Genomic DNA, 15251 nt, shown 5'->3' with positions numbered 1-15251 from the left:
TTGTGACCTTTGTGTCCCTTAGCAGTCTCCTTGGAGGGCTAGATGTTCCCGGTTTCCAACTCGAGTTAATCAGCTCCTCAGGGTTATGTTTGGTGTCCCATTCCAAGGCTCTTTGCTAACCCAGAGCACTGGGTTTCCTCTGATGTTTTTTTTTTTTTTTTTAAGAGTGATGCAGTCTTTCATACTACATTCCACCCTGGGATCTGCCTTAGGTTTATTCTGTGTGATCACAAGGTACACACTGAGCTCCTTTTCTCCCTGTGTCCTTTCCCATTGCATTGTGTGGGAACATTTTTCAAAGCTCAGTTCACCATCTTGTGTGGGTCCCTTCCTGGGCTCTGTTCTGTTCTTTTCATCTGAGTGTCTACCTTTTCACCAACATTAAACAATCTGAGCCATCATAGTTTTGCAGTAAGTAAATCTCTAGCAGCATGAGTCCGCCAACTCTGCTCTTTTCCAAAAAAGTATTTTGGCTGTTGTTCTTTTGCCTAACCATGTAGATTCTAGAATCAGCACCTGTGTGTCTAGGAGAATTACCACTGGGAGTGTATTTGGAATTGTGTTGAATTTACAGATCATTTGGAGAACTGACATTTAACTAAATTGTATTCCAAACCATGAACACTGTATGTCTTTTTTTAAATAAGTTCTTTATTTCTTTCACAAGAATTTTGTAGTTTTTCATATGTAGATCTTTTACTCATTTCATTGGATTTGTGCCTACATGTTTTATTTCTTTGGGTGGTAGTAAATGACATGGTTTTTGAAGTTTAATTGTTCATTGTTAGTATATAGAAAAGCAGTTGATTTTTATATGTCAGCCTTACACTCTGAGGAATTTTACAATTTGTGTATCTGTCCTAAAACCTCTTGTTTGGTAGATTCTTTGGGACTTTCTACATGTTAACTATGTATTGGGACAATTTTATTTCTAACTTGCAAATCAGTATGCCTTTTGATTTCATTTTCTTGCTTTATTGCATTGGCAAGGATCTCAAGTGCTGAGTAGGAATGGCAAAGGAAAGGGGAGAAATTCTTGTCTTGCCCCCAGAATTATATTATATAATTCTGCATTTAGTCTTTCATTCTTAAGTATAATTCTGTCTGTTCGTCTATCTGTCTATCTATCTAGCTATCAATCATGTAATTTTAAACTTATCTTGTCAGGTAAGGGAGTTTGTTTCCCGTTCTTACTGAGAGTGCAAGAGTTGAATTTCCTGCTTCACTGTATATCATTATGTGCTTTCTATATTTTTAGTCTATGAATATGGTGGATTCCATTGATTTAGTTACAGGTATTGAATCAGCTTTGCATTCCTAGCATGATTTCTCTTGGTTGTGATGTATTATTCTTTTTATATATTGCTGGATTCAATTTGCCAATATTATGCTGAGAATTTTGTGTCGGTGTTCATGAGGAATATTGATTTTTACTGGTCTTTAGTTTTCTTTTCTTGTATTGTTTTGTCTGATTTTGATATCAGAGTAATGTTGGCCTCACAAAAATTAGCTAGAAAGTATTATCTCTTCTATTTTCTGGAAGAGATCATTGATTGTGATATTATTTCTTCCTTAAGTATTGGGTAGAATTTTCTAGGAAAGCCATCTGATCCCAGAGTTGACTTTTTTGGAGGGGCCTGCAACCCTCACCCCTTTCTAAAAATTAGTATATTTAGGATGACTCAGATTACCTATTTTTCCTTGAGTGAGTTTTGATACTTTGTGCATTTGAAGAAACTGGTTCATTTTGTCCAAGTTGTTGAAAGTCTGTGCATAGAGTTGTTTCTGAACATCCTTTGAGGAGTCTATGGTGTAATATTTTTGAAGTCTGGAGCTATTCCCATCTTCATTTCTAATAATGGTGATTTGTAGCTTTGTTCTTTTTTTCTATTCAGACTGGATAGAAGTTCAGTTTGGTTGGTCTTTTCAAAGGATCAGCTTTGGTTTTATTGTTTTTTTTTTTTGGGGGGGGTTATTGTTCCTATTTTTGATAACATTGATTTAGCTGTACTTTTTCCTTCTTATTGTGTGTTTTGGTTTATTTTGCTTCATTTTTCTAGTTTCTTAAAAGTGGAAGCTCATATTATGTCTTTAAGTGCTTTTTAATTTTCTAACATATGGAGATCCTTCATATTACAGGATCTCCTTTAACCACTGTTCAGCTGCATTTCTTACATTTTAATATGTTACACTTTAATTTTCATTTAATTCAAGATATTTTCTAATCTTTGAGACTTCCTCTTTGACCTGTTAGTATTTTGAACTATGTTGTTTAGTTTCCAAGTATATGGATTTTTCCCAGATATGTTTATTGATTTGTAGCTTAATTCCATTCCTATCAGTGAACATATATTGTATGGTTTCTATTCTTTTAAATTTCTGAAATCTGTTTTAGGATCCAGAATATGGTTTACCTTGACAAAGGTTTTCTGTGTCTTTTAGAAGAGTTTGCAATTTGCTATTTTTGTATGGAGCGTTCTGTAAGTGTTGGTTTGGTCAAGGTGGTTGATGATGCTATTCAATATTCCTCTATCTTTGCTGATTTTCTCTCTAACTTATTTCATTGTTCATTGAGGGAAGTGTTGAAATCTCCAAATATTATTTTAAATTTGTCTATTTCTCCTTTCAGTTCAATGGGTTTTTGCTTCATATATTTTACAGTCGTGTGGTTAGGTGCACATACATTTAGGGTTGTTGTGTTCTCTTAGTGAGAACCCCATTCAGGTGACATGTTCATGCTTACAGTTGTATGAGGCCTTTTGTCTTGTAGTTATCTGGTGCATGATGCTAATATTCCTCACAAAGCCATGTTTTAATCACACATGTTTATTTTAATCATACATTTTTTTTCAACACAATGCCTTTATTTTTATGTGGTGCTGAGAATCGAACCCGGGTTCCCCCCGTGCTAGGCAAGCGCTCTACCGCTGAGCCACAATCCCAGCCGCTGAGCCACAATCCCAGCCCCAATCATACATATTTTAAAGTGCACGACAGGAGAAAGTACCCTCTTACAATCTTAGATGTGCTTTGTGCCTGTCTCTGTCTTCATTAATTCCTGTAGCTTCACTCTTTCCTTTGATGTCCTTCCTCTTCTACTTAAAGAACTTCCTTTAGCGTTTCTTTTGGAATAGGTCTCCCAGTGTCGAACTGTTTCTGCTTTTATCCATCTTAAAATACTTTATTTTTCTTCATCCCTGGAGGATATTTTCTCTCTCTATAGAACCCTAGGTTAGCCAAGCATAGTGGTGCACGCCTGTGATCCTATCTACTTGGGAGGCTGAGGCAGGAGGGTCACAGGTTCCAGGCCAGCCTGGGCATTTAGCAAGACCCTGTCATAAAAAGACCTGGGGGAGTAGCTCAGTGACAGTATCCTGGGTCAATCCCCCATACCACAGAGGAGGAGGAGGGAAAGGAGGAGGAGGGGAAGAGAAGGAGGAATATGATGGGGGTGGAGAAGGAGGAGGGGGAGAAGAAGGCAGGGGGGTGGACGAGGATGGGGGTGGGGAAGGAGGAGGGGGAGGAGGGCCACTCTAGCCGTTCTTCTCTTTCAGCACTTGAAGATGTCGTGCCACTGTGTTCTGTAGTCATTCAACTGTTATTTCCTATATTTTTCTCTGACTACTTTAGACTATTTGTTTTTGTCTTTCACTTTCAGTAAGTTGATTTTGGTATGTCTGGGAATTTTTAAAAAAATCATCCACTCTGGAATTTATTGAGATTATCAAATCTCTATTTTTTTGTTTGCCCAATTTGGGAAGTTTTTATTCAACAATATATGTTAGACAGTTTGATATTTTACCCAGTGCTCCTGAGATTCTGTACTTTTTCCTTTTAATGTTTTCCCTTTATTGTTCAGATGAGATGGTTTTTATGATCTGCCTTCCAGTTTACCAACAACCTCCTGTCTTTGCCATCCTGCTACACCCCTACCCACTGAGGCTTCATTTCAATGATTTTGCTTTCAAATTCCAAAGTTTCCCTTTGGTTCTATAATATGGCTTCTATTTTTCTGTTGACACTGTCTATCTTCTTCTTTTTACGAGAGTCATGCTTACTTCGTGGAAGTCGATATACTAGCTGTTGTGAAGTCTTTTGCAGTTCTAACGTTTTGGGAGTGGCATCAATTGATGGTCTTTTTCTTTTCCAACTGGTAATATTTTACTGTACTTTTTGTATCTTTTTTTTTTTTTTGTATTTTGCACACTTTGAGTATTGTGTTACGAGGTTCAAAGTCCTGCTAAAATCTTCTAGGGAATGTCGTTTCAGCATTCAGTTGGCCCAGTTTGGTTCAGGCTGTCAGTGCTGACTCCCTGGGCTGTACCAAGGCTGCTCGGGTTCCACAGACTTCACGGTGCTATTGGGATCTGCCGCCCGTGTGCACTTTCCACAGTCCAGTCTGTGTGACCGAAGCGGAGCTCCTGTCTCAGCCGTTCCATTCTCCTGGGCCTGTGTCCGACATGGAGGCAAGTCTAGCTTCCTCCTTCCCGGGATATCCCTAAACTCATTGAGCGCCCTCTTCCCAGCAGAGGCACCAGGGTTTCCTCTTCCCTGTGGCGTCTTGTGTCTCCCTCAATTGGGTGAGCTGCTGGGGTATGGCCATCAGAGGAGAGGGGCCCCGGCCTCTGAGAGTGAGCTTCTCTAGGCTGCACCTGCTGTTCAGTTCTGAGATTTGGGCTGCCCTGGGTTTAAACTGGGAGCTTGGGGGAGCTGAACAGGAGATTCACTGCCATGCTGCCGTGTCCAGTCTCCATTGCCTGCTGCAACCCAACTGCTACTACTGTCCTGGGTCCTTGGTTCCAGGGTCCCAACCACTGCCTTATTATCTCTGTCCAGAGTTTGTGTGTGGTCAGTGGGCAAGGTGGGGGGCTTTTCATGTTCCACCCTTTCAAAAACTGTCATGCTTGCCAAGTTTGATTTGACCCAAATACATCAACTGAATTTCCTTTTTCCAGGTGTTTTCAACCAAACGTTACAGACAAAGTGTGCACCTGCCAGTGTCACTCACGGCCAGTGCGGGAGGCTTGTCCCTGGAGCCTCGCTGGCCCAGAGCCCCTGCCCTGGAGCTGCGGTGTCTGGGGTGAGGCAGCTCCCTGTGTGAGGCTGGGCAGGCCGAGCTCGCCTCCCCTCTTGCATGAGTCTCGCCTGCTGTCATGGTTTCCAGCGTGCCTGCCTCCCTTTCCTGTGCTCCCCAACTGCCCAGCGAGCAGGCAGGAGTGCAGAGCTAATGGCCTTTCAGCTCTGCAGGGCAGACCTCAGGAGGGGGGTTGGCCTTGTGAATGGCAGAGGAGGCTTCCTGGACTTCTAACAGGAGCAGAATCGGCCCGAAGGATGCAGAGCTGGGGCCGCAGAGGCTCCATTTCCCAGTGTCATTTCCCTCCCCCTCACAGTAGTGTTGTCAGTGCCTGGAGACTGCTCACCAGGGAGTCCAATTGCCAGGCAAGCTGCCCTGGAGCCCCTCGGGTGGAGGGCAGCACTGGCAGTGGGCCTCCCCAGAGTCGGGCCCTCACATTGGTCCAGGGCCAGCTGACGCTGCCCGGATAACCCGTCTTGTGGCCTCACATAGCTGCTGAGGTGGGGTGAGCCCTTTGTGACCACAGTCCCAGGCTATCTTCTCCTCCCTCGGCTTTGGTGGGTGCAGCTCCAGAACCAGCTGCCATTTAGGGAGGCCCAGGCTCCACAGAGTAGCCCTGTGTCCTGGGGCTGGGGAGCTTCGAAGTGGTCAGTCAACACTGGCTGGAAGGACGTTGGTCAGGAGCTGTACCCTGATTGCCCAATGCCTGTGCTCTGCCATTAGGGGCTTCCTGGCCACCCACCAGGGCCAGATATGTTCTGACACTCTGAAGACAGACCCACCTCAGAACCACCATGGGGATAGTTGCCATGCAGGTTCCCAGCCCACAGGACGCTGGCCCCACAGGGCTCGAGTGAGGCCCCAGTACGGGTCCCTTAAAGGTTCCCTGTGTGACCTTCCATTGCGGTGGACTCTCCTGCCCCTTCCTCCCATCCAGCAGGGTCCCCACCTCCTCTGTCCACCCCACAGGCCTTCCTGTGGTCCCTGGGTAGGAGGCTGCTCCAGCCCCTGGCCTTCAGCTCTCCAGTGCTCTACCTTCTGACTTTGGCAGGTGCAGACTGCCTTGAGCTGCTGCCCCTTGGGGACCCCAGCTTCCCTGGAGGGGAGGCTTTGGCCTTGCAGACCCACTGCTGGGTGGCGTGAAGCTGTGGGACTCTCGCTTCACCCGTGACTCCGAGTTGCTCTCCAGGTCTGGGCCTGCGGCTGAGGCCTGCAGGTGGGCAGGATCTGGTGGCCTCTCTGGCAGATGTGGCCCTGTGCAGTCCAGGGAGGACGAGTGGGAGTAGGACTAGGGTCCTGATGGCGGGACAAGGCAGCTGGTGTCGTGTGATGCTGGCACTTCTGGCCTGTCTCACTCTGCTTTACCGACGTCTGTAAAAAAGACTAGACTTGGGCTGGCAGTCCCTGGGGGACACTACCCTCTGGGGGAAGATTCCATGTCCTGTCACGTGGTACAGGTGGGTAAGAGCTGCTGCATCTACAGCCTCTGCTGGCCCTGGTCCCACACCAGTGCAGTGTTGGCAGGACAAGTCCCTGTTTAGGGTGTGGGGGGCTGGGGCTGCGGGAGGAGCCCCAGGCCCAAGTCTAAGCTGGTTCACAGGCTGGAGGCCTTGGGCAGCCACCCCTGTAGCTTCCTGCTCTGTGGCAGTAATGTGCAAGGGGTGTGTCAAAGTAGAGTGATGTCACAGGACAGGCACCCACCTGCTCTGGGCAGGGGTGACCTCTGCTCAACCTCTGAGACCGTCTGTCCATATTGGGTGAGCTCTTTCATAGGTTTGTCACCACTCAGGGTGACACTTCCTGGAGCAGGCCGTGTTGGGTCAGTGTGTCTGCTTCCCTCTGCCTGACACAGCCTGCTCAGGACGTAGGCCCAGCAGACACCACTGCTCCATGATATTCCCTGGCTGCACCTCCCAAGCCTGGTGGACGGTCACTCGCTGCCCTGGGGGCAGGAGATCCAGTGCTGGTGGGCCCAGCTCCTGGGGAGGACCTGTTCCAGGACTGCCTAGCAGTGAGGATGGGGAACCCAGTGAGGCCTCAGTTCGTGCACTGCTGGGTGAGGGTGGGTTTTATGCATGAGAGTTACATTTCAATGACAATAAGTGAAAACACTCCCCAGGGACCAGCAGCCCTGGCTGGTGGCTGCTGGAAGTGAGAATGTCTTGGATACCTGTGTCATAACAGGGATTCACACGAGGCCAGCCTGCAGTCTGCGGCGAGTGCAGTCTGCCATCCCAGGGGTGGGACAGCCCCTGGTGGGTCTCCTGCGTTGGAGAGCAAGGTCAGAGCGCCTGAGGAGAGCTGGCTCCTTCCCAGACTTTCCCTGGAGAGTCCCAGTGAGGAGAGAGCAGTGCCCACCTCTGCGTGGGTGCCAGCCTCTGCCGCCTTGGCTTTGCCACGCGTGAGTGGATCCATGTGTTTTCCTGGGGTTGAGCCATTTGGAAGTGGCCCACAGCGTGGCTGGATCCTAAAGAGGTTTCCGCCCATGTCTTCTCAGAATAACAGCTCTCTCCCACGTAACCCAGGCGCCCTTGTTCTACCTACGCGGCCAGGGTGAGACCTCCCAGGCAGCCTGGCGCAGGCCGCCTGCCGAGCAACCCACCGCCTGTGGGGCTTCCCGCTGACCCAGGACCTGGCCGGGCTGGCGTTTGGCGTTTGTCTCTTTGGTCCCTTTAACCCTCACCCCTTTTTCTGGCTTTCTGAAGGGCCCAGGGCAGGCCGCAGGTTAGTGGCCCCCAGAATGCTCTCGCTTTCCTCGTCTTCAACACCACACTCCCCTGGGGTCTCTGGGTTGGGGGTTTGAGGACAGGGGCCTGCGGTGGCCAGACCCCTGGGTGCACCTTTCAGTCTCCGTCCTCCTGCCCTCCCCCTGACACCTGCTCTTCTCCCTCCTTGCTCCCCTCTGTCCCTGGCCTCTCCCTCTGCTTCCAGCCGCTGAGGCTGATGCCTCGTCATTGTCTCTGCTCGGTGGCGGGTGGCGCCGTGGCTGGGAGGGCCCAAGGACACTGCCCAGCTCCTTCGTTTGCTGTCCCACAGCAGGAAGCTGCTTCTGCACACTTCCACAGCCAGCCCCCCGTTGGTCCCCGCAGGTCCTGCTGTTGATCTGGAGGAACGCGGGTCCTCACCCAGCAGCAGCCTCCATCTTGTAGGCTGTGCTGAAGCGTCTTTGCTTACTTAGCGGGGGCTGCCCTGGTGCTCAGAGCACTGTGGAGCAGAGGCAGAACCTGGCAAACAAGCTGTGTCTGTGAGCACCTGTCCCCTGAGTGGGGACCTGCTCTTTCAGAGTGAGGATTCCTGCTGGGTTAGGGACGTGGGCACATCACTTGTGTCCTGGCCTGTACCTGGGTCCCTCTCTCCCGAAGATGTGCTCCCCTTAGATGTGTGGTGAGCTCCTAACCCTCCCACCTCCCTTTCCCCCACCCCTCCCCCAATGTCCTTGGCCTCAGTGCTGGTCCCCGTCATCTTCTTGGCTCAACTACACCAGGGCCAGCGTCTTGCTTTTGCCATCCGGTGGTGGCCGACCGCAGCAGAGGCTCAGCAGGCATGAGGTAAGCCGTGCTGGACCTCTTGAAATGGAGTGTGATGACGTATGGTTACAAGGAGGACTGTGTTGACAGTTCCCTCCACCACGGCGAGACACTGCTTTCTACTTAGGGAAGACGTTTGGGCCAGGAAGGACAATGTCGATGCCTTCTCCCCAGATGCTGTGCTCTCCACAAAGCTGATGCCTGCACCTGCTCGGCCTTCGTCCAGAGGAAGATTGGCAAGATTGGACGGCCCAATGACACCTGCTCCTTGAGAGGGCAGAGGTCGAGAACCTCCCTCTCAGGTGAGTCGGGGTCATGCCAGGTCATGCCAGGTCCCACCTGAAATCTGTGTTCACACATCCAGATGTGGGGACGATAGCCCGAGACCCCTGGGGACATAGAGACAGCTTGGCTATTACTCAGGGTTTCTGAGAGCTGTCTGCAGCAGGGTGCTATAGGGTCACTGCAGCTGCTCCTCTAATACACTGGTGTCCTGCTTGGTGACAATAAGTGCCTGGCCCATGAGAGAAGAGAAATGTGGATGTTGGAGCACCACCTCTGGCTTCCTTCACTCCTTCCACCCACTGAGTGTTGGCGCCTTCTGTCAGGGGCCACTGCCTCTGGTTTCACTGTGAAGATGCACCAGCTGTAGGAATTGTCTGCAGGACTGGTGGGGGCATGAGGTGGCCCCAGGGCCCCAGGGCTGTGCTCTGGAACCTGCTACTTCCTTTGTGTTAAGGTCCCGCATCCCGTGACAGTGCACTTACTTAGAGTGCCCAGGCCCCTGTCACACCCAGGCAGCAGACACAGGCTCCCTCTGACGTGGGAGCAGGTTGCCTCTGTGGTGGTGGCTGCAGGGGAGTGCACGTGTAGACCGAGAAGAAATGGCCATCAGAGGCTGCTTAGGGGCTGTTTATGCTGGCCCGTAGGCCAGGGTCAATCACGTCCAAGTGTCTGCTATGCTTGTAAACAGTGCTTCCTGTGCTTCACCGTTGTGCTTCATCAATGCTGACCCGTTTACCCCTCCAGATACCCTCTGCGGATGGCATCGCTACTGTGGGGGAAACGAGGCAGCGAGCAGCCCTCACTGGTGAGTGGCAAAATCTGGGTCCTCACGGGATAGGGGCTGCAGGTGGTGCTCTTGCTCCGTGCTGGCTGCGGGAGGGCAGGGAGCAGGCAGGAGCATGTTTGTTGTCTGAGCAGACAGAAATGATAATGACACTTTGGGGGCTGGCCAAAGGCGTGCTCCTGATGGCCAGGTTTGCAAGTCCACAACTTCACGGGACAAAGTTCCCTGGTCCCAGTGTTTCCACTGTTCCCTCCAGGGAAGGGAAAGTGAGGCCCATGCTGGTCTCCACAGTGGGCCTTCTGTACCCTGTCCGGATGCCAAAATCCTCATGGGGCTGGGGACGTGGAGCAGGGGGCAGAGGGAGGACTCTGTTCAGAGTCCTTCCTATCTGGAGCAGAGCCCTGCCCTGGCCAGCCCTGCCCCCATGCTGCCTGGCCACGGGGCTGTAGCTGTCCACACCTGACACTCAGGTACCTGCGCTGTACCTGTGGCTCGGTTTTAGCCTCATAGAGATGCTTGGCTCTGCTTTCTGCAATAACGTGTGGATTCCTGTCCTTGAAGGTCCAGAGGGGATGCCTTGGAGGAACCCTGGGGGCTGTCACGGGACCCACACTTCCTGAGAGTGGCTTCCTGAGCCCTGCCCACAACACAGTAAATGCTATGCCCGCATTGTTCTTCCTAGAGAGAAAGCCCTCAGGCATCAGCCCCTGCAGGTCTCCGTAGTGCAGTTGGGTGGAGGGAGGCCTGAAGGAGGCCATGTACATGGGCAGAGGACTGTAGATGAGAAGGACGAGGGGAGCTGGCCGGCTCTGCTCCATGAGGCTTCTGCAGAGTTGGCTTGTGTGGAGCCCGGGTCTGGGACAGTGCTAGTGCTCATGGCTACAGAACACAGGGGGCCAGTCGCTGAGAAGCATTCTTTCTCTTGGGGTTCAATTCCAGTGTTTCTAACGCCTCACCTTGAAGAGACCGGTTGTCATGGCGACATATCCAAACATAAGGCACCCTTATTAAAGTAAGGAAGGCTGCCTGGCTTGTGACCCCAGGCTGTCTGTGACTGGAACGGTTCCTTTCTGGGTCTGTTGACAGGTTCTGCGGTGTCCTGTGACGTGTGAGCCTGGCATGAGGGGAGGTGAGTGTCTTCTCACCTGAGTGGGGGGCTCCAGGTGACCCCGTCTTGCTGGGGAAGCTAGAATCTGACGTGCTTTCAGAAGCAGCGTGAGTACAGCACCCTCACAGAGTGCTGGGCAGCAGGGGGAGAGAAGGGCACTGTGCTTCTGGCCCAGGCTGCTGTGGAGCCCTAGAGTCTGAGCCAGGGAAAGGGGAGACAGAAAGCTCAGCCCTGGCTGCCAGGAGCTCACACCACATAACCCGGGGCACTGAAGCTGCAAGGAGCTCACGCCACATGCCCCTGGGCACTGATCTGCAAGGAGCTCACTCCACATGCCCCTGGGCACTGAGCTACAAGGAGCTCACTCCACATGCCCCTGGGCACTGAGCTACAAGGAGCTCACTCCACATGCCCCTGGGCACTGAGCTACAAGGAGCTCACTCCACATGCCCCTGGGCACTGAAGCTGCAAGGAGCTCACTGCACATGCCCCTGGGAACTGAGCTGCAAGGAGCTCACTGCACATGCCCCTGGGCACTGAGCTGCAAGGAGCTCACTCCACATGCCCCTGGGCACTGAGCTGCAAGGAGCTCACTCCACATGCCCCTGGGCACTGAGCTACAGGGAGCTCACTCCACATGCCCCTGGGCACTGAGCTACAGGGAGCTCACTCCACATGCCCCTGGGCACTGAGCTGCAAGGAGCTCACTCCACATGCCCCTGGGCACTGAGCTACAGGGAGCTCACTCCACATGCCCCTGGGCACTGAGCTACAGGGAGCTCACTCCACATGCCCCTGGGCACTGAGCTGCAAGGAGCTCACTCCACATGCCCCTGGGCACTGAGCTACAGGGAGCTCACTCCACATGCCCCTGGGCACTGAAGCTGCAAGGAGCTCACTCCACATGCCCCTGGGCACTGAAGCTGCAAGGAGCTCACTGCACATGCCCCTGGGAACTGAGCTGCAAGGAGCTCACTGCACATGCCCCTGGGCACTGAGCTGCAAGGAGCTCACTGCACATGCCCCTGGGCACTGAGCTGCAAGGAGCTCACTCCACATGCCCCTGGGCACTGAGCTGCAAGGAGCTCACTCCACATGCCCCTGGGCACTGAAGCTGCAAGGAACTCACTCCACATGCCCCTGGGAACTGAAGCTGCAAGGAGCTCACTCCACATGCCCCTGGGCACTGAAGCTGCAAGGAGCTCACTCCACATGCCCATGGGCACTGAAGCTGCAAGGAGCTCACTCCACATGCCCATGGGCACTGAAGCTGCAAGGAGCTCACTCCACATGCCCCTGGGCACTGAAGCTGCAAGGAGCTCACTCCACATGCCCATGGGCACTGAAGCTGCAAGGAGCTCACTCCACATGCCCCTGGGAACTGAAGCTGCAAGGAGCTCACTCCACATGCCCCTGGGCACTGAAGCTGCAAGGAGCTCACTCCACATGCCCATGGGCACTGAAGCTGCAAGGAGCTCACTCCACATGCCCCTGGGCACTGAGCTACAAGGAGCTCACTCCACATGCCCCTGGGCACTGAAGCTGCAAGGAGCTCACTCCACATGCCCCTGGGCACTGAGCTACAAGGAGCTCACTCCACATGCCCCTGGGCACTGAAGCTGCAAGGAGCTCACTCCACATGCCCCTGGGCACTGAGCTACAAGGAGCTCACTCCACATGCCCCTGGGCACTGAAGCTGCAAGGAGCTCACTCCACATGCCCCTGGGCACTGAGCTGCAAGGAGCTCACTCCACATGCCCCTGGGCACTGAGCTACAAGGAGCTCACTCCACATGCCCCTGGGCACTGAAGCTGCAAGGAGCTCACTGCACATGCCCCTGGGAACTGAAGCTGCAAGGAGCTCACTCCACATGCCCCTGGGCACTGAAGCTGCAAGGAGCTCACTCCACATGCCCTCGCACTGAAGCTGCAAGGAGCTCACTCCACATGCCCCTGGGCACTGGGCTGAAAGGAGCTCACTCCACATGCCCCTGGGCACTGAAGCTGGAAGGAGCTCACTCCACATGCCCATGGGCACTGAAGCTGCAAGGAGATCAATCCACATGCCCCTGGGCACTGAGCTGCATGGAGCTCACTCCACATGCCCTGGGCACTGAAGCTGGAAGGAGCTCACTCCACATGCCCATGGGCACTGAGCTACAAGGAGATCAATCCACATGCCCCTGGGCACTGAGCTACAAGGAGCTCACTCCACATGCCCTGGGCACTGAAGCTGCAAGGAGCTCACTCCACATGCCCCTGGGCACTGAAGCTGCAAGGAGCTCACTGCACATGCCCCTGGGCACTGAGCTGCAAGGAGCTCACTCCACATGCCCCTGGGCACTGAGCTGCAAGGAGCTCACTCCACATGCCCCTGGGCACTGAGCTACAAGGAGCTCACTCCACATGCCCCTGGGCACTGAGCTGCAAGGAGCTCACTCCACATGCCCCTAGGCACTGAGCTGCAAGGAGCTCACTCCACATGCCCCTGGGAACTGAAGCTGCAAGGAGCTCACTCCACATGCCCCTGGGCACTGAAGCTGGAAGGAGCTCACTCCACATGCCCATGGGCACTGAAGCTGCAAGGAGATCAATCCACATGCCCCTGGGCACTGAGCTGCATGGAGCTCACTCCACATGCCCCTGGGCACTGAAGCTGCCAGGAGCTCACTCCACATGCCCCTGGGCACTGAGCTGCAAGGAGCTCACTCCACATGCCCCTGGGCACTGAAGCTGCAAGGAGCTCACTCCACATGCCCCTGGGAACTGAAGCTGCAAGGAGCTCACTCCACATGCCCCTGGGCACTGAAGCTGGAAGGAGCTCACTCCACATGCTCCTTGCACTGAGCTGCAAGGAGCTCACTCCACATGCCCCTGGGCACTGAGCTGCAAGGAGCTCACTCCACATGCCCCTGGGCACTGAGCTACAAGGAGCTCACTCCACATGCCCCTGGGTAATGAATCTGCAAGGAGCTCACTCCACATGCCCCTGGGTAATGAATCTGCAAGGAGCTCACTCCACATGCCCTGGGCACTGAAGCTGCAAGGAGCTCACTCCACATGCCCCTGTGCACTGAAGCTGGAAGGAGCTCACTCCACATGCCCATGGGCACTGAAGCTGCAAGGGCCTCACTCCACATGCCCCTGGGCACTGAAGCTGCAAGGAGGTCACTCCACATGCCCCTGGGCACTGAGCTGAAAGGAGCTCACTCCACATACGCCTGGGCACTGAGCTGCAAGGAGCTCACTGCACATGCCCCTGGGCACAGAAGCTGCAAGGAGCTCACTCTACATGCCCCTGGGCACTGAGATGCAAGGAGCTCACTCTACATGCCCCTGGGCACAGAAGCTGCAAGGAGCTCACTCCACATGCCCCTGGGCACTGAGCTGCAAGGAACTCACTCCACATGCCCTGGGCACTGAAGCTGCAAGGAGCTTACTCTACATGCCCCTGGGCACTGAAGCTGCAAGGAGCTCACTGCACATGCCCCTGGGCACTGAGCTGCAAGGAACTCACTCCACATGCCCTGGGCACTGAAGCTGCAAGGAGCTCACTCCACATGCCCCTGGGCACTGAGCTGCAAGGAACTCACTCCACATGCCCTGGGCACTGAGCTGCAAGGAGCTCACTCCACATGCCCTGGGCACTGAGCTGCAAGGAACTCACTCCACATGCCCCTGGGCACTGAGCTGCAAGGAGCTCACTCCACATGCCCCTGGGCACTGAGCTGCAAGGAGCTCACTCCACATGCCCCTGGGCACTGAAGCTGCAAGGAGCTTACTCTACATGCCCCTGTGCTAGGAGCCACAAGCAAATATACAATGTATGGCACCTTTGGTTGTAAAGTGACGCCAGCTAGCCACTGAGATGATTATGTTAAGATTTACATTCATATGCAAATTGGACTCCCGCTGTTCACCTTGGCCTGCTACCGGACTCATGTTACGGACTCATGTTACCAGACTCTTGGAGAGTTCCCATTGGTTGGGGAAGGATAGTAGGAGGAAATTCCGGGGGAGGTCCGGGGGGACCCCGGGGGTTCCGGTCGGCGCGCGGTTCCGGTCGGACACCCTCGTGGGAGGACCGGTTTTTGACTTGCTGGCGCTGAGAGTGTTAGCGGCTTTTTCAAAATAAAGTTTTGTTCCTGCTTGATTGGCTCGTGATTCTGTGCCCAGCCAAGACTGCGGCATTTGGCGGCCCGTGCGGGGAACGCCTGAAGCTTAGAGGTGAGTAAATTGCTCGCCCCTGAGGGAAGGCGACAGGATGGATGACCTTCTCAGAAAACAATGTGTTCTTGTTTTGATTTATTTTGTTTTCATTTCGAGCTCCCTAGCCCTAGAATTTTCTCAGGCGAACTGGAAAAAATGGTTGGCTCAAGGTTTGAAGTTATTCAGCCCTGAGAAAGAGAAAATTGATACAACCATTGTCTGCTCCGTCTTTGTTTCATTCTGCTTCGGCTTTGTTTTATCCTAC

The 15251-nt window shown here is 53.0% G+C and overlaps 1 protein-coding gene across 20 annotated transcripts in view; it reads left to right on the top strand.

The window, feature by feature from the left end:
- LOC308634007 (uncharacterized protein) overlaps positions 1-15251 on the top strand; it is a 121998-nt gene that overhangs the window by 46164 nt on the left and 60583 nt on the right. For 11 of the 20 annotated variants that reach the window (XR_014018934.1, XR_014018936.1, XR_014018941.1 and 8 more), the window contains one exon: positions 8776-8903. The exons of 1 other annotated variant lie outside the window; for it this stretch is intronic. Coding sequence is in view for 8 of the 19 variants with exons in the window: in XM_081267555.1 (XP_081123681.1) it covers positions 8776-8903 (128 nt within the window). In the remaining 11 variants the exon portion in view is untranslated. Of the gene's footprint in view, positions 1-4269; positions 4467-8775; positions 8904-9630; positions 9692-15251 lie in introns of all 20 variants that reach the window. 8 more of the 20 variants (XR_014018938.1, XR_014018944.1, XR_014018945.1 and 5 more) reach the window with 2 other exon arrangements.

This window comes from Spermophilus citellus (genome assembly GCF_964194105.1).
Source record: "Spermophilus citellus genome assembly, chromosome: 15".
Classification (NCBI taxonomy): Eukaryota; Metazoa; Chordata; class Mammalia; order Rodentia; family Sciuridae; genus Spermophilus; species Spermophilus citellus.
The sequence above is the reverse complement of the archived record's forward strand: the minus strand, read 5'-3'. Positions and strand labels throughout refer to the sequence as shown.